At 41.4% G+C, this 22,674-nt stretch overlaps 1 protein-coding gene across 2 annotated transcripts in view; it reads right to left on the reverse strand.

The window, feature by feature from the left end:
- AKT1 (AKT serine/threonine kinase 1) overlaps positions 1-22,674 on the reverse strand; it is a 70,992-nt gene that overhangs the window by 20,450 nt on the left and 27,868 nt on the right. For both annotated transcript variants that reach the window (XM_021400897.1, XM_021400899.1), the window contains exons 3-7: positions 12,829-12,957; positions 5,979-6,090; positions 2,986-3,133; positions 1,308-1,439; positions 1,074-1,139 (exon numbers count right to left, since the gene is read on the reverse strand). In XM_021400897.1, the coding sequence (XP_021256572.1) occupies positions 1,074-1,139; positions 1,308-1,439; positions 2,986-3,133; positions 5,979-6,090; positions 12,829-12,957 (587 nt within the window). The remainder of the gene's footprint in view (positions 1-1,073; positions 1,140-1,307; positions 1,440-2,985; positions 3,134-5,978; positions 6,091-12,828; positions 12,958-22,674) is intronic.

The raw sequence follows: 22,674 nt of genomic DNA on the forward strand, positions 1-22,674 counted from the left end.
CAGATCAGACAGAGGGTGTGATGGAGCGTCACAAGGTGCCTTTGTACAGTTGTGTCATGGGTATTCCTGCAGCAAGAGTAACACCAACTTGTTTGCCATGGTCTTGTGTTTCGTGGTCGCAACCTGCTCTCCTAGCTGACTTCAAGACGGCCCTTGTTTTGGATTTTAGGGTTTAGGAAAGCAATGAGAAAATACCACACGTGGTATCATCATCATCTTCATTATTAGGGAAATCATTTTTATACCAGCCATGGTTTTGCAAGGAAAGGGAGGATCAGGTTTTAGACATGACAACAAACATGAACTGATTATACTCAATTCAGCTAATATTTACTTCCAGAGGTCACACTTAAATAAATCCCATTTAATCTCATGTGTACCTGGATGAAGGAAACCACTAGGATACTACACAGGTCTCTTAGAGGAATGAAGTGGCTGGAAATGATTCAAAGCAAACTTGTAACAAATACTACAAAATCTTGAGGTAGAACTCAATCCAGAGAGACTGCTGGTGCTAGGGATGTAAAGTGAGGCTACAGCTTCATTTAACAATCTAAAAGGAAAGCAGCAGATAAAGTATGGTCCTGCTCTCCCCTGTCCCACCCCTGCACTTCTGCTGGCACTACAACAGCTCTGATTACATGGTGAGCTGCTTCTGGGAATTTGAAAAGGAAAAAAAAAAAATTAAAGGGCTTTTCCCACTATGTAATCCTGAACAAATTTGTCACAAGGTCAGAGTCATCCTGATCTCTGACACAAAGAGGACACCAAGCATTTGGAGGACAGGGAAAGCAAATACTTCTCTCAAGAGACAGCAGCCATTATACGGGTGAGCCATAAAATCAAACCACATCCTGAAACTACTTAGTCTCTGATTTCAAGAGGCACTGAGGGCCTGATCCACGAGACTCTAGAAAGGATTATAATTTATGCTTCCCAAAAATGGAAACATACAAAATATATACCTGCTCTAAAAGCACAGATCTCAGATGCATTATATAAAAAACCAAAAATAAGGAAAGTCTCAGTTGTCACGATGTTAAGTTGCAGTCGGTAGAGGGAGAGATACTTACTGTTAAGAACGGATGCCGTGAGTTCTGTAAAACACGGTTTTCTGTCAGCGTGTGTGCTACTTCATCCTGAAACACAAGCAGAAGGAAATCACTACAGTGATTCCCCAGATTACGGGGGTCTATTTCAAACACTCCCGGAGCAATTACTTACAAGTGCTCACAGTCCCCTTGTAATGACTTTCCAGAAGGCTGCATCAAGGATGAACCACATTCCCGACTTTCCTATCTACTCACCTTCGCTACAATAACTTCCTTCTTCAGAATTTTCATAGCATAATAGCGGCCGGTTGCTTTTTCTTTAACTAAAATGACCTTTCCAAAAGTGCCTTTTCCCAGTAGCTTAAGGTATTCAAATTCATTCATGGTCTGTTAATGACACAGATAAACAAGAACTGAATTACATGAACTACCAATAGGTATAACATTCTCAGACTAAGATTTCTCATTCCTATAAGAATACTATGCACATACATTAACTCTTTTGTTTAGCTGGATTCAGGGGCAGAAATGATTCTTCCACAAATATCATAACCATAGAATCATAATCATAGAATGGTCTGGGTTGGAGGGGATCTTTAAGACAACCAATTGCAACCCCCTGCTATAGGCAGGGACTTCTCCCTCTCGACCAGGTTGCTCACAGCCCCATCCAGCCTGGCCTAGAACGCTTCCAAGGGAGGGGGCATCCACAACCTCACTGGGCAACCTGTTCCAGTGTCTCACCATCCTCACAGTAAACAATTTCTTCCTAATATCTAGTCTAAATCTACCCTCTTCCAGTTTAAAGCCATTTCCCCTCCTCCTGTTGCTACATGCCCTTATAAAAAGTCCCTCCCCAGCTTTCCTGTAGGCCTGGTACATCAGTACCAGTACACTTCTGAAACATAATCAAACCAAGGAAAACCATAAAATGCCTGCTAACAGAAAATTCATTCACTACTCAGCATATTATCACTCTACAGACATTTTGATCGCTTTGTCAGCACTCAGAAAGATTTGTATCTGCTCAGTCAAGGATGCAGAAGGCTAACAGTTCAGCAGCTACAGTTCAGAGTGACTGAAACCAACAACACAACACAAGGCTGGCAGACATACACAGCAGCCACTGGTGGATCGTTAGTATTTTATCTTTAAATTTCATCAGTTTTGCCAAAACTGAAGCAAAATTATGAACATAATGGAGGATGACAATGGTGAGACAAGGACACAAATAAATGCCTTGGTATAATCCAGACATGTCATTTGCACAGTAGAAGGTTCGATCAATTTTCAATTGCAAGAGCCAATGAGAATCCTTTGGAAAATGGAAACCCAAATAAGAGGCACCGATAGGGCAGAAAGAAGGCTGAAGGGAGATGTTCAAAAGGACTCCAAAGGGCAGAGATCTACATCGGCACATACACCTTCCATGAAAACCCATTCAGTCAATGCTCTACCCAATGCAAAAACCCAAGCTCTATGAATGCTATGGATAGACATATCAGTGGCTGTCAAGAGTACGCGTAGGCCCTAATCCAGAGCAATTAAATCCACTGGACCCACCCTAAATCCTGCAAATCCACTGGCGCATCTTTGCAGTAGCCTGAAACAACACAGCGCACAGACAGAGTTTACACAGAGTCAAGGTACAGTGGAAGCTACAACTTCTGTTTCTGTACCACAGGAGAATGGGCAAGCTTCTCCTAGATCTGAGCTGGCCTTGGAAGTCAAGCAGTATATCCGAGTTCAGAATGCTGGCAGACCCAGCCAGGCTTTGATTGGTACCTTCTCATCTCAGACAATTGTTTCATCCAGAAGCCACATCTACAACAACTGTGTAATTGTTACAGGAACAGATGTGCCTTGATAGTTCCTTCTTGTCTACGTTCAAGAAGACCTAAAATTTATTGTTATCCCTGCTGCACTCACTTACCACTTTGTGTTTTGGCTTTGTCATAGAAACTTCCATTTCTTCAGCACCTGAATTATCACTAGGAGAACCAGATCTAAAATCCATCATCTCTTCCTCCTGTTTTTTGAGGCTGTCTGCTACAGTTTGGATGGCTTTTGTCCATTCTTCCCTGGCAAAATAGAAGCAATGACATTTGTCACTTGCGACTTCGGATTACTGCCTGCCATAGCAAGGGTCTCCAAGGAATACAGAACAATTAATGCTCTCAAACAAACCAATGCAATATACACTGAATTATGTGTTTTCAAGCACCATAAAAGTACATTTTTAAGAGCATTTTCAAGCTATATCTTTATTACAAGAAAATAAAAGACAACAGAAGTCCCCACAATCCATATACAAATTAAGACTCTTTAGCAAACAAGATTTCTAATACACTGTCAGTCATCGGGTCAAGATACGACCTAGTGATACTGAGATTTACATAACAAAATCAGACTTGCCAAAACCAAAAAGCAAAAGGATCCCACGCAGCACAAAGCAATTAAACACAGCTTCTCCATTCCTACAGTGCACTGAAACACGTACGTCCAACTGCTGGGGGCACTATGCCACCTCTTCACATACATATCCCAAATTTCAACGGCAAGGAATGTTCTAGGAGAAGTTTTAAGCTATTCCTCTCTTGGGCAGATGGATGACAGCAGCTCTTTTGTAAAGTTTAGCAGAATGTCAGCAAAAACAGTGACGGGGGCATGGTTACAAGAAAGTTTCCACAGCTGTTTCAGCAACTGCTGCTTTACTATTGACCCCTTTAACTCCTATGCAGACCACCTTCACTCCAGTGAATTTTAGGAAATTTCACACCATGGAAAACTGCTGCAGGTAAAGTTTTTGGCATTCACCTCATTTCACTGAAAATGTATTGAACACAAAACACATACTTCAATATCTTGCACGGTTTTGGGAAGACCTCTAAGGTGTACATGGGCTAAAGAGATGTTGTGTGGACTGTGTGAATTTCTCATCTTCTACTGTCTTTTGCATCTTTAAGGAATGGGATATTGTGGTTTACTTGAAATTGTGGGAGTACTGGCTAACAGGAATGTAAGTAGCCAATGCTGAGCAACGCCACACATGATCTGCAATGTACAGGAGAAGCCATACCATCCTAATCAATGTCAAATTTTTCACTGGTTCTATGAAAACATATGACAAAACATCAGATAAAAAAAAATCGTTCCTGACCATGTGAACTGCAATTTCTGTTGCGTGAAAAAAGCAAAGTATTCCACACAGGGAGGAAAGTCCATGGGAAAAGTACCCAACATAAGATTCTAATACAGTCTACACCGATTACACGTAAGGTCTTTTAGGGCCCATGCAGTTTTTTGTTTTGGATTTTGCCTGGATGATGCAGTATCTATTTCAACTTTACAGATATAGAAGAAATCTAGGAAATCTTCCCTCCAACTCATCTCCGAGAGGGAAGAAAGGTGTACAGAATCACCAGTTTGGGGTTAAGGAAAAAAAAAAAACCAACAACAAATAACCTTTTCACTTTCTTCACCTAATGTGCACCTATGTGACGTGTCTACAAAAGGCTGTTCAACATATGCTATCCAGCCCTCTCTGGCGCAGCAAGGGAACGCTAAACATAGGAATTGTTTCTGGATGTTGTCCTATGCTCCCAGCAGAGACTCCTTCATTAAAAATCACAAACATAGACCCTTATTTAATAGTCATTTTTGTTATTCAGAACTGGCACAGAGAAGCTAAAGGCTACCTCCACGTCTGTTTCAAGATTTATTACTGACTTAGTTGAGATCGTGGCCTTCCTGAAGTGAATCTCTTTGATTTCTGGGATACCAGAACTTCACCTTCAGCTTTTATGTCTCAAGTATGTACAACAGAGGTGACTAATGCTCCAAGCCCTCAAGTGTCACCAAGCTGACTTAATTGGTAAGGAGGGAACAAAACAAGACTGAAATTTCCCCAAGTGGAAACTATTTTTCACTCACGTTAGGGTCAGTGACTGTAAAGCTACTAAATGAAACAAGGAACAGTTTATTTTTCTTTGCTTTAATTTGATTTCACTTTCTTCTGAATACTGTAATAGAATCAAAAGCAATAAATAAGAGTCTTTAAATCACTACACACAAAGGCTATAGTTCAAAAAAACAAAGAACATCAGGTAGAATTCGCTGATCATAAAACCAGACACGTACCAGCATTGTACCTAGGGAGGACCATGGTTTTAAAATACTCCTTCCCCTAGGGCAATGATACCGGCATAATTTAAGTTCAGTTCCTGAAGAGCAAGTAAATATTTAAATACTCTGCAGTTGTAGAGTAGCTGTGCTGGAAAACTCTTCTGTTAGGAGTTAAGAGATCAATTCTCCAATGATGACAGCACAGGATGCACGCTCTTAGCTTTGTTTCCTAACAGCTGAAAAAGAAATCTGCACCTGCAGCAGATAACTATCACCTTTATTATCTAATTTGCATAAAACATTAGCAATCAGCAGTGACAGTCTACTAACATTTTTTCCTTTAAAAACATTGTGTCTAAAAAGACATTAAAAGGTCAGCATTTTGATACAACTCAACTTTGCTTGAATCTCTTTCACTTGCTTTCATCCTTCCAGAAACTCCCTGGTCAGAAACCCTTCACTTCACATACCGCTTAGTTCCCAGCGAGAAATGAAGCCTAACTTTCCAGAAATAACTACCTGTGTGCTGGTACAGACACGCACCTGTCTTTTTTGGATACCCAAACCAACACCATTTCAGTGACAGGCACTCTCCTTCTGAAAAGCCAACTCCTCTTGAAGGAACCTTCTACGCTACAACACACGCTAAACCTGAGACACTCAAAAGTTATTTGTTACTTTTCAGTCTAGACGTACATCACCTGGTAAGAAAGAGCTTCAGGAAAGGACTTACTATTAATGCTGAACACTTGCATCTGCTTGTGCGAGTAGTTTTACATATTAAATATGAATGAAACATACCGCTCCTCTGGAGTCTCCACATGAAATGTTCTTTCAATTACTGTGGTCCACTGGAGGCATCTAATGATAAATGTGTTTGGTTTAGGTCGTTCTGTCTTCATCAGCTGGCACTCTACCACAATCAAGGAAGAAAGAGTCATGGTACATAAGCAGGTTTAAATAATCATTTGTCTTTATTCTTATCTAGCTAACTGTTGCAATTAATCAGCCATTGAAATCTCTGTAAGTACATCTTTAGGCGACTTGAAACAATTTACTGTGTTGATGAAACCAATAAATAGCTTGCGAGATAGTAATCTAAGCAGCACTGAGAATAAATTCTGCTTAGAAAGGCTCCATGTTTGGTCTGCCCAGAGAGGTAAGTAGAAATGTGTTGTGATGACACAGAAGCCGTTCAGACACAGATCCTACACTGCAAAGGTCATCCAGAGAAGACCACACGGACAAAGTCAGCTGATAACGCAGCAATTACATCCACTGAAATTAAAGCCAAGCCTCTAAGCTCCCACCCTCTGATGTTCCTGACATAAAGTCCAGTCTTTGGCTTTCGAGGAGTTGCTGGAGAGCGTATTTGGTCATTTTTTATTGCTCTGATGGAGATTACACTCTGGCAGAAAGCATTTCAGTCCTCAAACACTAGAGAGAACATCAAAACTGCAGGGCACACCCCAGAAGAGACCCCATTCCAAACAGCACCCAGACAGCTGCCACTGCTGTGCTCAGCCGGATGGACACACGGCCAACAGACCACATCCCCGCCAGCATTCAAACTCAAAACTCTGAGGAAATGTGGCCACATTCAAAAATACCACATTCTTCAAAAAAAAAAAATGCCGCCTGAAGAGCTGAGCACCACTGACTTATTTTTAAATAAAATAAATGCATCTTCTGTTTTAAGCTTTGTAGGATATGATGAGTGCTTATCCTTCAAATTTGGGCACCCGATCAAGGGTAAGCAAACCATAAAGCAACCAAAAAACAAAACAAACCAGAAGAAGGTTGATTAAATGACAGCAGAAGCCAAAGCACTACATTTTCCAGATTGATATTAAAATAAAATCTAATGCTAATTAAAAAGTTCCTCTTCAAGCAAACTCAAAATAAAGTGAGTGGATGGATAATGGGAGAAGTGTTCTTCCATTAAAGATTCTTCCTAGCAGTTAATGAAACCACAAGCTCACTATGATTTGGTCTTTAGGGTCTAAATCAACTGCCAAGCAAAAGGAAGGCACTGAAAAGATGAATTTCTGCTTACTGCCAGAGCCATGAACACAGTCAGCAATACGCAAGCCAAGGTCAGGATATGGCCAGATTATTAATGTGGATTAACAGTCCATATTAGTAGGGATCCACTGCTATCGTTAGGTTAATTTTATTACTGTGAAAATTTAGAGCGCTCAGTTTTAAATTCAAGCTCTTAATTAGCACCAAGATAAAATATTTACCACTAGTGTTTTTGGGTGCTGTATTTTGGCAATATATTTCGTGCCTCATTTGCTACTGGAATTATATGGTTTTCAATGAGTAACTTTGCATTTTTCATGACAAGAAAATCTAATTTTTCTTTAATAGCATGCTGAGGTTATACTGCATCCTACTAAAGTACAGCAATTAGATAAGAGCAAGTTTATTAATGAGTCATGAAAGGGTTTTAGTGTGATAAACGGCAGTCCTTTATCCACAGAGATTAAAGGACTTCCACAAGACGATGTGGTCATGCTTTCCGAGTGCTGTATTCTGCGTTCCAGCACCTCCATCATCCTCTGCAGAATGGCCAGAATGGCCATTAATGCTGAACACAACTGCAGGACCTGGCGCAGCACAGTAAGCCCTGTTCTGAGAAATTTCCCTCAAGAAATCTCATTCCTGCTCCAAGATCTGCCACCTTAGCTAAACTGCCCTTCATTTTTTTTTTTTTTCTGTTTGCTGTATCTCCCATTTTTGCCTGACTGCCTAACACAATTAGATTAAGGCTGGGACTGTCCTCTATGAACCTGCACAACGCAGACACAACAGATACTGAATTTGGTTGAAGACTTACAGAAGAAAACAAGGCTATTTCTAGTCTTCTGCTAATCCAGAACTCTTCTTGCACTTATCCAGAAGTACAATGTTGTAAGGAAACAAACTGAGAGGTGCTGCTTACGTTTTTATGCCTTTGGGTGCATATTTAGTGCCTCAAAATAAATACCCTGTAGTAATAGCACAGATACTGAAATTAACCATGAGCTCTAAACTTTAACCATTTAATTTCAGCATAATAACCCACAGAAGATGTTGTCTGTCACAGAAAGGGACCAAATAAATACCACTGCTCTTCCCCCAAGTCAGCACTGTTCATCGATATCTGTTAAGCTTGCTGATCCAGCAATCTTTAATGCGTACAGCAAGACGAATAATAGAGATTTGTCAGTTAATAACCACTATAATTCAAGTATGTCACATAGAAGTGTTTTGTTTAGTGAACAATATGCTGTCTAATTACCCTGCTCAATCATAACAGCACATAAGCAAAAATACAGAAGGCTTTATTTTTAACTTGCCTTACCAGTGTGCTGTACATCAACAGGTTTCAAAAAGTTTGTAGCTCCCACTCTGCTGTATACAGGGAGAACCAGCTCATGGATTTTATCAATCAAGTTAGGAAGCAGTGGGTTTTTTCCTACTTTTAGAACCAACTCTGTACTCTTTATTGTAGTTGGTAAGCTAAAGAAGGACCAAAGTGTCTCTTATTATCACGTACAGCAACAGGCAGTGCTACAGCAGAGCACAAATACAGACTCCACATAATATGAGGTCTGATTCGCGGCACATCTGGAGGTTCTGCTATAAAAACATTCACATTTCAGCTACGGGCTGATGGTCACTTACCCACTTTGATGACAGTTTTTCATGTCAAATAGGACAACATGCATATTCTCCATTTGCAACAAAGTAAGCACTATAAACAGCAGCCTGTTAAAAATGATTTAAATTGCTTTAAAGAACCTCTTGATTCTTTCCTGGCGTTTGGTCTTTTAAAGTAAGTAGGACAGAGAAATTGTTCCTAACAGGAATAGACACCAAGGCATTCAAATGTAAATTACCATTTTGTATTTGAAAGACACTTAGTATTATCCCAGTGACTTTCTAAAATGTCACAATATTTGCTTCACCAGCACTTAAGCTAAAAGGCAGATTACTTGCAATGAAAGTGTCAAACTCTGCTCCCTATATAATGACATCACACTTTAAACCAATAATGTCAAGAATCACTCCCATTCCTGCTTTGGTTTCTTTAAGGAAGGAGATGGGAAAATTTTTTTTTTTTAAAAAAGCACATCAGGAAAAAAGAATGATGAATAAATAAGACTTTGGAAAGTCAAAAAGGAATACCATGTTGAGGTGCTTTTCTTTTCTAGCATCACTGAGCAGATCCCCCCTGCCAAATAGCTCAGCACGGCCAAAGTGAGGAGCTGGGAGCCCTGAGTTAGAGACCTACACTTACATGGCCAGAATAACAGCAGACACAGAAAATCCACCTACTGATGTGGCCATGCCGTGCCCTGTGATAAATGCCTGACTGCAGATATCCAGTCCCGACCCAAAAGGAGCACTCATTGTTGAGCAATTATGCTTTCAGCTGTACAACAAAACCACTGCAGTCTGCCCTCCTTTTGGACAGCCAGAGAAATAATCCCTTCTTTCTAACAGGAATAGCCCCTCTCTGTCTACACTGTTTATCACAATATACTGCTCTTCTCAGCTATACGGTGTTAAGGGCTTATAACCTAATGGGCAGACATACATGGTAATCTGAGATTACAATCAGCACGAAGGCTACTTACCTAACAGATTTACAACACAGGCTCTATTGGTTATTTATCTGCAGGGTCTCTGGAGCATAACTAACTATTTAGGTACCAGCATTTTTATTCCATCTACGTTAGCAGCAGTGAAGTAAGGAGCTAGGACACAGGTATGACTCAAATCAGTTAGTGCTCAGGTACCATCTTTCACAAGTTAGAAAAAAAAAATCACCAGTACGTAACATCTAGTTAAAATAAGCTACATAAGCATGTCATTCAACTACAAACATAGATCCCAGCTGCTTAAAATGAGAAAGGAAGTAAAGAAAAAAGAATTAAAAAAAATAAAAGCAATTCTTTCTTTACCACATGGGCTCTTTAAACAAGTTTTCAAAGACACATCATCAAAACCCTTGCAGGTTGAAGGGAGAGGGCTTGAGGTAAAGAAGACACTGATTGTAAAGCACATAAAAAAATCCTATAAAAGTACTTTTTGCATTTATTGTTATTACATTCTCCATAACTGTTATGGGGAAATACAGAGCGTTGTTAGACAACGTTACTACCTTTCACTGTTTTCTCCTGATTTCAATGTTCTCTGCTTCTCATGGATTGATAAAATAGGAATTAATATGAATTTAACGTTGCAGGTGAGAAGAGTCCCTTACTCATAGACAGAAAAAAAAGAAAAAATAACTTTTAGTTGCAAAGCTAAACATTATTTTTCAGTGGAAGAGGGTAAAATTTTTAATCAGAAACATGGGACCCCTTCCAAAGAACAGACTGACAGAGACAGCCTGCCATCTCATTAAAAAAAAAAACAAAATCTATCTCACTAATTAACAAAAAAGTCAGGGCTATCAGGGCTATCATGATCACGAGAAGAGAAAAAAAAAAAAAAAAGGAAAGCAAAAGGATCGATTTTTACAAAACATTTAAGCTGAAGTCACGCCAGCTCCACTGGCACAAGCCTTCTGCAGGCATCCTCTGCAGTGCAGAGCCACGCTCTGGCCTGAGCGTTCCGGCAGAGCTTGCTCCAGTTGACTCACATGAACTCGACAAGTTAACTCAAGTGAAAGCACAAGGCAAGCAGGTTCAAAGCGAAGAGTTGTGGTGCAAAACAAACCCAAGTAACGCAAGCATGGAGGGTACCTAGAAGGGAACTGCACATCAGATGCTAACAACACTGCATGCCAGTGCCTATATGAAAAATTAAATCCTGGTGAGGCAACAGCTGCTTCAGTGAGATCCAGAGCACAGTAATGACTTGTAGTGAGGAGCCCATCCCCATGAGCATCGAGGTCTTCCCAACCTGCCACTGGCCCTCCAGAGAGCAGCCACTGCTAAGAACATCCTTCTCCTCACCATCTCCCTGCAGTCCCTCTTACGGGGCCTACACCTTACTGTACAGGCATGTGTCTCGTCTTTTTGATAATGCTCTGATACCATGGCAACAAACTTGTTTATATATAAATGCCAAGACTGACAAGCTCAATTTGCCAAAAAAAGCAACATATTCCTGTTGTGAAAATCAATCTAAGTTAACTCTTTCTGAAAGCAACTTGGACAAAGGGAAAGCAAGAGACGTCCTTTTTTATTCCTTAGCAGTGATGTGCGGTAAATAATTACTGTAAGTAATGCAGTTAGCAGCAACAGAAGGGAAGTGTCCTGCAGCAAGTGCATTTGGTAAAAGCCTCTGGCTACAGACCAAGTGCTAAATTAATTTATGAATTCATAGCTTTCTGCCACTGTTTTTTTTACCTTCTTGATCCACAAAGAGATACCCGTCTAAAGGGGAAAGCACTGTATCATTAGTGAAGTGAAAGTTCTGAGACAATTCTCTCTCACTAAAACAAGACAAAATTCCCCTAAGCTCTCCTGGCATCCTGCACTGAAGCACACCAGGCAACAGCATGCCCATTGCTTTCCTTATCACCACTTGCAACAGGTATGTGTCACTACCAGGGAAAACGAACGTTTGCATTAATGCCTGGTGCTGCACAGCCCTCCTCCATGCCAAAGGTGCTCCAAAATAAACCTGCTCAAACCTCTCAACCTAAAGATTCTCCAGAAAAGGGTAGATGTGGCACTGAGGGACATGTTTTAGTGAGCATGGTGGAGATGGGTTGATGTTGGACTGCATGATCTTGGAGGTCTTTTCCAACCTTAACAATTCTATAGTTCTATAACAAGATGAATCCCATGCATTTCAAGCTACCCTGTAACAAGAAGGAAAGTGCCCTATACTTCCCTCTGCAGAGCATTGCTTCCAGTAGTCATCAGAAACAGATCACTGCTAATAACAGGTGCCACAATGATCCATTTTTAAGTAGTGAAATGAGACATAGGCAGATCATGAGACAGGAAAGATCAAGAACAGGAGAAAATAAAAGCTGGAAGTATGAAGAGAAAGGTTAAAAACACGAGCAAGAGAAGGAAATGCTCCTCAGGTTCTTCTAGCACATCCTGTGCTGTGGCACCTGAGCAAAGACAGAAATGTTTGCATAGGACAGAGTGCAGAGGTTAGGAGATATTATTATTTGCAAACCCTTTTGTTGGCTCTAAAAAAAGAAATATGGTTTTGTTTTCAAAAGGAAGAAAAAACGATTGTTTCATTAAAACCACAGCTTGTTTTGTGTTCTCTTACGCTACCAGTCAAATAATTTCAATTGATATTAATGCCACTTGCGTCCAGAGCTGGTGGCAGAACACAGGCTGAAATGCTTTGGCTGTGCCTACTTGCCAAGTACCACACACTTGGGTTAATTTTCACTTTAAAGTAACTTGCTGAATAACAGATGTACAAAATAGTAACAAGTGAACCTGTTTTATTCTATAACTAGAGACTGTAAACTAGTAGAAAACTGCAAAACCCCTACAGCACCAAACCTACCCAGTCATTACTGAGAAACATGGTGTTGTTTTGTTGTGTTTTGGTTTTTTTTAATCTAAATTAGATATATTAGTCTGGGCAGACTTGAACATTATTGACGCAGATTCCCAGGGCTGCGACTGGGATGTCAGCCCCCAAACTGGATGAGGGAGCACACGAAACCACTTACGAGCTACTGAGAAGTTATTTAAAGGTGATTCTCGTTGGTCAACATCTTGGGGTCGTTCCTTGTAGCCAATGAACGTGCCATCGTTCTTTAAAAGAAAATACCGCGGCCTCCATGTTTTGATGTATTCTCCTGAAAAAAATGGATGGGAAAAGAAGGGTATCATCAGAAAACACCCCAAAATACTGATTCACCAATATATATATATATTTTAATACTGAAACTCCAACTCCTGACATAGCAGCAGCTTGAATAACATTCAGTTCATTCTGATACAAGCAGTGGAAAAATACAAGCACTGAGTCAGATATTTTTAGTGATGCTAACCATAAGAATGGGACTTCACAAAAGGTAAACAGCTATGTTTTGTTCTTCTATCTATTCCTATTTCCATTCAAATTCTACAACATCTGCCTTAAATGCATTTTAAATTTTTAAAAAATCAGAGCAGATGTCCTATGTATTATTTTTGCTATTGTCATTTTTCATACTGACAAGTGGAGAAATTTTTTTCATTTACATTTTGCAGTGCAAGTATTTTAAACAACAATGGGTAATTTACTAATTAGTCAACTGCTTTATCAAACCAACAGTCATTTTTAGAACATAAAAAGATAATTCTCTGCTTACGTTACATAACATCACTCACTCCTCTCACAACATCTCAAGCATGAAACATGAGATGATATATCACAATACAAGAGGAGAAAACACTGGATGATGTATAGCCACCACAAGGAAGAAAATAAGCATCTCTTCTGAAATACACCCCACCTTTTGTTTTCAGAGAAGACATCCCTTGATCACATCATGCTACTACTCCTCTGAGTAACACTGAGCAGATACTAGTCGATGATTTTCGCAGCCACGCTCTAAACCTTCAGCAGTAGAAGAAAAGAGCTGATAAAGACCTCAAGTGAGTTATCAGAGCTAGTCAACCGGGCTTCAGGGATGGCACACTGGGCTTCCACCTGTGTCTATTCTGGAGTCAGTGTGCCTCAGTTTCCCTTTGTGCTCGCTGCCCATGCTATTCCCAGATCTCTAGGTCCTGCAGTAACATTTCTACACAGATGAATCACAAAAGCCTCACTCCAGGTGCTACGCAACCCAGGGTACAGGCCACATTTCAATTTTGCCCATCCCCACCAACAACTGATTTAGAAAAAAAAAAAACAACAAACTAAAGCTGTCACTGCAAACCACCCATAGCTGGGCAGCAGCTGCAACCTCCTCCCTGTAGTAGGGTTTTGTGTTCATCTGTTTGGTCAACACCAGGGAGAGGATGGGGGAGCAGACCAGACACCAAGCATCACTCAGGTGCGCAGCAGCAGGTCTGAGCACCTCCCCAGCACCCAGCGCCTGCTGCTTCACCTGCCACTGAGCAATTCCAGTAGCAGCCAAGAGCAGGGAGAAGAAAAGGCTCCCTAAATTTACTGGCTACAGCAACCTTCTGCTTTTCTCCCAGGTGCTGCTCACATCTTGACTGCTGCTTTCAAGTGTTTAGCCCTTGGTTAGGCCTTTAACTTTCTATTCTAAAGCAAGAAACTAAGATTTACTGAGTTACCCTTCAAATAACAGCTATTTGCACTGATCCAACAGCACAGTCAAAATAGATGAGAATAAAAGGAACGAGCACAAACCTATGCAGTCCTTCTTTTAAAGACACCTGTTGCAGCTGCAAGTGTTACACTGGCCTAGAAGAGCTTTACAAAAATGTCTCTGTCACTATAGGAATTTCAGAAGGACTCACCTAGAGCGTGTCATGGCATTTATAGGCAAGGCAGTAAATGTAGAAGGTTTTGTTGTCGCCATCTTAATTCTGACCTTAATTAAAAGCTGAAAACTTTCTGGGATCAGCAGGAGATTATGAAGCCTTTCACGTTTAAATTATCAATCCAACTCAGCCCAGATCAGTGAGATTACTCCAATCTCATTACTATTACACCACAGATGGAACTAAGGGAATAAGAAAACAGTGCACTTGGCCCAGAGCCTACCAGAGAGCTTTGCCAGGTAAGCAGGTAAGGCAGGCAGCTGTCGGGACTCTGCGACATACCTGCCACGTTGACATTTTCTACTCTTGATCTAAGGAAATCCAGAAGGGTTAGGAAATGCCTTCCTTCTCCATCACATGCCTACACTTAAGACTAAGTCCAGTCTGGATGGGATTTGAAAAAACAAACCAAAAAAACCAACCAACTGATGAGGGGCAAGTTAGAGAGTCTTAAGAGTCTTCTCTAACCTACATAACACGTCTTCCCAGTCAGTATTTACAGGGGACATTAACTTTTCTTTTTTTTTTTTTTAAATATTCTGAAAATAATACCTGATTATTTTCAGTGAAATATGCATAATTTTACACCAAATCACACTCTACAGTCACAAGGGACTCCTCCTCTCCCTTATCCCATTTTATGTTTTATTAGAGGCTTATGCTTGGCTCTAATACTTCCTTACAGCTTTATTCCACCAATCTGCTTCTGGTAGAAATGCATAATCTAACAGGATTAATCACAGTCCTTAAAATGGTGTATTGCATATATCCCAAACACACCATCAACCTCCACACTCACTCTTTCTGCCCTATGCCTGGAGGCACCCAAGGCTGGGTTGGATGAGGCCCTGGGCAGCCTGATCTGGTGGAGGGCAACCCACCCACCACAAGGGGTCTGAACTGGGTGGGCTTTAAGGTCCCTTCCAACCCAAACCATTCTGTGACTCTACGGTTCTATGATTCTGTCATTTGCCATTCACTCAAATTGAAAGACCAGGCAGTTCATTAGCATTTCACAAGGACCACTCCACTCGGACCTTCGTTCACTTATTGCTTTAGCTGCTTCAGGTTCCTCATCCAACTTTTTAATTTGTAAATAAGTAAATAAACTTCTTTTTCCAAGTCTGGAGCTTAATGAATGCTGCAACATGGCAAGCTATCGCATTATTGATTATTGCTCTTGCCAAGGGCAGTATGAGGCACACTGCAGCATCTGCAGTGTACATTTTATTATGTAACAAGCTCTGAGGTTATACTTCTGCACCTTGCAGCAGCAGCATGACAGCGCCTTGTTTGCGACATCCCAAGCAGGTTACCTATTAATCAGATCTTATAGTCAAGTTGGAGCTAACTCTCATTTTTCTGATCTGAAATTCAGATCACCAAGAAAGTCATCAAGAAAACATACCAAGAAACATTTAGATATAGCGTTGAGGGACATGGTTTAGTGGGGTTATTGGTGGTAGGTGGATGGTTGGACTAGGTGATCTTGTAGGTCTTTTCCAACCAAGCTAATTCTATGATTCTATGACTCTATGAAGTGTATATTCTTAAGAAACAAGTTTACATTCCTTTTATTAGCTAAATCACCATAAACACTAACAAACTTTCTACAACCCGACTCAAAAACATTAACACCTTTTCCTTCCTTATTAAGCTGTCATGCCTGAAGAGTGAACTGAACTGTTTCAATTTTTGTCCTGTGATTTTTGTTCCTGTTGCGGTTTTGTTTTTAAGAATAATAAAAGCAAGAAGTTGCTTTAAGTCACTCGTGGTATTGGTTATGGAGTTTCTCTAGAAGAAACGCACAAAGTAAGCACAAGCATGTGTGGCAGATTCTATTAGACAACACTTAATAATAATAATAATGATCCACCATGGAAAAGTGAACAATTTACAAAGCAAAACATTTTTTCCTCTGTGATTCATTGCTTGTGTAATACCCTGGCAGAGCCTTCTTTGTTTTCAGTAACAGAATGCTAACACTGCAGAGACAGAAAAGCAAAAGCATGGGTTGTAAATCCTACATATAAAATCCTGGAATCAGATAGACTCCTCTATAACTCGCTGGCTTTATTCTTTAAAAACCTTTATGCGTTGCTCTGTTTACTCAAAGCAATTTTCAAGTTGCAAAGATTCCCAAACTGTACGTATCTGCAAATACACATGAAGACTGTTATAGACTGATTTCACTTTATTGCTTTGTGTCTACCCCCACACACTGCACATTAAAATACTTAATACAGGCTCAGAATGTAAATCCATCTCATGCCAAAAAAGCTTCTCCCAGTAACACGTACTGCAGAGCACACTTATGCCTGAATATTTTGGAAAGTCAAACACAAAACTCTTCTGGTTCATGAAAAGTTAATTCTGCTGAGGATTTACAATAATGCAGGGTTAGGTTATTTTCCTCTGCTCTCCCCAACAGTATCTCACTGAATCTGGAGCTGTCTACCACTGATAGAGTGTCTAACATCAGAAACAGCTGCCACTCCCTGGGAAGCTTACGGGGTAAGTGGAGAATAATGAGCAGCAAGCACCAGCAGAACAAAAGAAAATCCATCTTTATTTACCAACTGCTGCATGCTTGTTGCTGCATCAAGCTCATTCAAAGCCAACGCCACACCCTTTAATTCGGAACAGACTATACTTAAGAAGTCATTGCTTATTTTTTTAATCAACTCATACATACCAATGGTTTAAAAAAAATCATTAGGTTAACCAAGTCAGCATCCAATGATACCCTTGATATTTACAGAAGTCCTGGACCTGCTATTAACTTTCTTATGCCCCAGAGTAACCAGAACAAACCCAGCAACACCAAGCAAGAACGAGGTCTCAGTTATATTAAGCACGCTCCATCGGCTACCGCAAATCTATGGATAAATAATGCATTCTGCATTCTGCTTCGAGCATCAAAAGTGGCATCATTAATTACAATTAAAGGTAACACTCAAAATACGAGAGCTTTAAGTTATGCAAGCCTCTGGTCCGTTCCCACACGCTCTGAAGAGGCGCTGCATTCCTTGATCATGCAGCACGCAGCCAGCCGAGCGAGACACGAGGGCTGTGCCAACTGCGGCGCTAACGTGCCGCTGGTCAGAGACAGAATGAGTCAGTTCTAAAACTTCAATGGCAGCAGAGAGTGGTCTGCACCCTGTCTGCCTAATAAGGTTTCCCCGAGGCAGATGCCAGCTTCCTTCAAGACGTGAAGCTTTCAGGAGCTGCCACCTCATGCCCACTGGCGTGTCTGGAAAGAGGAAGGTGGATTTACAGTTAGTTTCTGCTGGTTGAGTAAATCAGCGTCCGCTCACTCACAAACCAGCTGAAATCAAATCAGATTTCCAAAAAGAAAGCAGGGCTTGAATTTCTCCTTTGCATTTCTAAAGCATTCAGAAGCACACCCCTTCCTAAGCACAGGGAGCTGATTCTGGATCACAAATACTTGATACTAAACAATTAAGCAAGGCGAGGGTGACCCAAATGAAAAATCCGAATCCGCTTTTTATTTTCCAAATAGCTGCGCAGACATCCATTGGGCTGCTGCAGCACTCTTCCCCCCCCCCCGCCTCCACAAACTGTCAAAACAAGAGGTTTCAAAACAGCGCCAGGTTTTAGGTAGCTTTTTTAGGAAAGAAGGGAAAAAAAACCAACAAAACAGGGCATGCTAATGTCTTTCCCAACACGCTCGCGGAGAGAGGAGGACCTCTGCTCCGTCTGCCTATTCAGAGCAGTACAGAAGGGGGCCAGTTCTTTGATTATTTTTTTTTTTTTTGGTCACTCTGGATGAGTTCTCAGCCCTCGCCTCCAGCGTACAGCTGCGGCCGCGGCGCCCGTGCCCTGCATCTCAATGAGGCGGCTCAGACTGCAGCCCCGGGTGCTCCCCAATGGGGAGGTCAAGCCTGAGTCAGCAGCCCGTCTGCAGCCACCCCGGCGGGGACCCCGCCGGCACAAGGAGCTAATTCAGGGCACCGCAAATCCGCTCTCCGCTTTATCCCGAGCCGCTCCGCGTGCAGCTGGATGGCAGCGCAGCGCGGGCGGCGGGACAATGATTGACGCTGTTGCCAACAGGTTAAGAAGAAATGCCTCCTCCTCCTGCGCGGCTCCGGCTATTCTGAAGCGGCGGCTGTTTCTCACGCTCGCACAAAGCTACGATATATGGCACCTGCTTCATTATCATCTCTTCGGGGAATTTGGGGAGGGAGGGGAGGAAGAGGGAAGCTGGAGGTGGGGCAAAGGGGAGCGATTCAATGGGCTCGCGTTCAGCTCGACAAAGGGAGATCTTCGCACCGCGCTCAGCGCCAGCGCCTTCAAAGCCAGCGCGCTGCAGCTCCTCTTCACCTGGCATCCCACATCTGTAAGTTAACTTTGGAAAACAACAAATAGCGCCGACTTATCGCTTCCCGCAATGCCATACGCGAGCTGGGTAGAAAAAATACACGTATTTGAAGGTACCTCAGTCTTTAGTTACACAACAGTTCCGAAGAAAAACCCTTAATGAAGGCAAGGGATGGATGCTCTGATTAATGAAGCCAGGCCATGGGAGTGATCAAAAGTCAGATGACGGAGAAACAAAATCAGATTGTCACCCGATGCTTTGTTCGTGGACAACTGCCACGTTCCAATTTCATCTCTTTCACAGGGTCTGAGATCACCACCACCACAGAAGATGACTTTTTTTTTTTTTAAACCACTGTATTCCAACTGTATTGTTATGTAAAACTCAAACACTGAGGTTTATCCTTTTTTGTGTGTGTGCTGAATTTCAGTTTAGAAGGTCAAAAATGTTGGCATATTGCTTACAGCGATCAATTTAAGCAATACCAGATATTCCCAGAGGAGTGAAAGAGAATTAATCAGCATGTAAAAAAACTCCTTACTCCTACCTTTGGCAGAGCTTAGTCAGGCTAGTCCTAACCTACAGCTGTCTCCAGTGGGAGAAGATGTAAATGAAGTTTCATTAAAAACAGCAGTTTTAAGGATTTGCTACATAAATTACAGGAAGGTAAAAAGTGATTTCTTAAGCTATGCTGAAAATCTCAGACTGAATTTCATCTCTGTTACCTCGTGGTGGGAGCAAAAGGACTTAAAACTACCAAGAGGTGTCCAAGGCAATTAGAGAGGTCTGTCCTGTAATATGCTCGCAAGCAGCTACAGAATTTGAACAAAACAAAACACTCCTGTAACAAAGAGAAAATGCCATCATGTGTGCCTCTGCTTTTGAAAGGTGCCCAACTCTCATTTTTATAAATAAATAAACATGACAGAGGATGTGTCAGATTCACTGAACTGAATTAAATCTGCTTGGAACAATTATTTCTCCCCAAGTAATTTTTACCTTGACACTATGATGGAAAATAGCACAAGCAGCTAACGAAGCACTTAGGCTAATAAACCTCCGTGACTTTTTAAATATCTTCCTTTAGCTAAAGGAGGTATCTGCAACTTTCCTCGAGCTCAACGTGAAGTTAATACAGTTAGCACGTCTGCAAATCAGGCTCTTAAACACAGTGGATGTATTTATAAAAGGGTGTGACATAATGCTCTAAAGATGTTATGGTCTCCACTAAGAACACAAAGCACACAAACCCAACACCAAAACACACCACGCCCTGGTATATTTGAACAAGGAAGAGCTTTTCTATACATCATCTAAAAGCCAATTTAATTACTTCATCTCTTCGCAGCAGCATCCGTAGCAGTGATTCCTGCACTTATCTGAAGGCATGCCTTATGTGAATGGGCCATACTCAGTTATGCTCTTCAGCAACGTCCTCTCTAGAGACCTTTGGACAGTGCAAGTGGGGACAAAGCAAAGAAACACACACGAGCCAAAGCTCTTCCACGGGTTTAACAAAATAGGTCAAAAAGCGCCAGCTCTACCTTGTATTCCTAAGGCTGCCTACACACAGCACAGAGAGGGTCCTCGAGGAAGGCACCTCTAATGGAAAAAAAAAAAAAACAACAAAAAAACCCCACAACTATTTGAGATCTCTTCCCCCACTCTGCCCCACTAAAACCCCCAGGTTGGTGCGGGGCAAGCCACTAAGTTGGAGGGAGCGGGTGGGATGCAGCCACACACGAACGGCTGCACCAAGGACTCGAGAGTCCCGGGCTGCCTCTGCCAGGCTCACATTCCTGCATCATTGTGCCATTCACAAAGCAGATCAAAACCTCGGGGAACTGTAAAGAAATGGCGAAAAAAAAAGCAAAAGGACATTAGAAGAGATTTATGGAAGCAGCAGCTTTGCTAAAACAGATGATATGGGCAAACTTCAGAGGCGGTTTGAAACAAAACAAAACCAAACCGAGCTCTATTTGTAAAAACTGAGCTGCTGAACTTGGACTTTTACAAATAAGCATTTTGTGCAGGGTAAAATATTAACACATCACATTGTTATCCTTTAGCTTCTGGTTTTGAGTCCTAATTTTCAACATAAACAAATACACAGAGTCGTTTTAGGCCACTTACAATACAAACTCAACCAGCAATGGCGTGACCATGCTGTGCTTTAGGAAATATCTTAAAAGTGCCAAGAAAAAAAAAATCAATGCAGAATTTAAAACATTTACACGAACAGCTACTGGGTAAATACTTCATGGAAGGATGCTTAAGAGCCAAGTCAGGCAAATATTTCAATGACAAAAATAAGAAGCAGCATAAAAAAAAAGGGGAGCTGTTTATATGGTCGGGGCTAATTTGAATTTCCTTTCTTGTTTCTTCATTAGCAAGTCTGCAAAACCCAGGAAGAACACACTGAGAGCAGGCTAGTTCCAATAAAAAGCTTCATTTATCTAGAGTCGTTTAACGGCCATCAATGAAAGAATTACAAGCACTTCCCTGAAAGTAAGTTCTAATATTTGTTATCATGGCAACCTCCTGGTTTCACCTCCAAATTTAGTATTCTGAGATAACTTTCACTGAGTCACTACCCTAAACTCAGCAATGGAAGTATCCTTCAGATAAGCAGCAGGACTGCCTGACTCAATTTAGAGGAATTTTGCAAAGTAACTTAACTGCATATTGTGAATTTATGAAAGCAACTTCAACACTGGGTAACGTGAGAGTGAACGCTCCTCCAAGCTTTGGTGCTGAACTCAGCCAAGCAACACAGGCATGGGAAACCTCACCAAGGATTCCCCTCTCTGAGCAAGAGCTGGCAGGGGACAGCCTGTCCAGTACCAGGGGAACAGGAGGGTGCCAACAAAACACCCCAAAACACAGCACAGCTGCAGGAAGTGCCAGCAGCCAGAACGTATGGCTACAAAAATGTGTCATCGCACCCAGTCTTCAAGTTCCATTTGAATTTTTATGTTCTCATCACTGCTAAACAGTCTTGTCACCAAATGGGTGAGAGAAACTAAGGAATGTAAGGGCAGGAAGAGATCTGTGGGGCCAGCTTGGTGCAAGGACTGAGACGTGCTGTCGCTGTGAAGCAGAGTGCATTCCACCCTGCTGCTGCACCTGGGTCACAAGCTCAGGCAGACACATTTCTGTCACCTCCAGCACTATCAGAATTATTTTATTTTACAATACACAGCAAAAACATTGAGTCTAGGCAAAATGAGAAAGCAGAATTTCTGGTGGATTTCAGTGGTAGCACAATTTACTGCTCTAACATTAAAGTGTATTAATATCAACATTATTCATTTTTGACCCCCAAAATCATCCATTCTAATAAGCTCATTGTAACGTTCCCTAACGGTGAGATGCATTCCATTCGGTCACATGAAAATCTGCTTCTTATAGAAGGAGGAATGAAAAATAACTGATGCAGCTGAAGAACGACCCACCTTGGTAGCATTGCCGTGAATCAAATTTCATATTGCAACAGCATCTTGCAACAGCTTCTTGGTAATGTTAAAGGCACTGTTCATTAAATACAAGCAGCAAAGATAGAAGGCATACACCACACAAAAGCAAAAAACAGATGGGCACAGGAAGATGAGAGCATGAGCGGCGCTTCCCAGCCTGTAGTGCCCTACCCTGTTGTTTTGGGAATATGTGGCTAAAATTCCAGATGTCAGCTTTCTTACTAAAGAACAGAAGCAATGCAAACACCAACACAGTC

Source organism: Numida meleagris, chromosome 6 (assembly GCF_002078875.1).
Source record: "Numida meleagris isolate 19003 breed g44 Domestic line chromosome 6, NumMel1.0, whole genome shotgun sequence".
In the NCBI taxonomy this organism is placed as follows: domain Eukaryota; kingdom Metazoa; phylum Chordata; class Aves; order Galliformes; family Numididae; genus Numida; species Numida meleagris.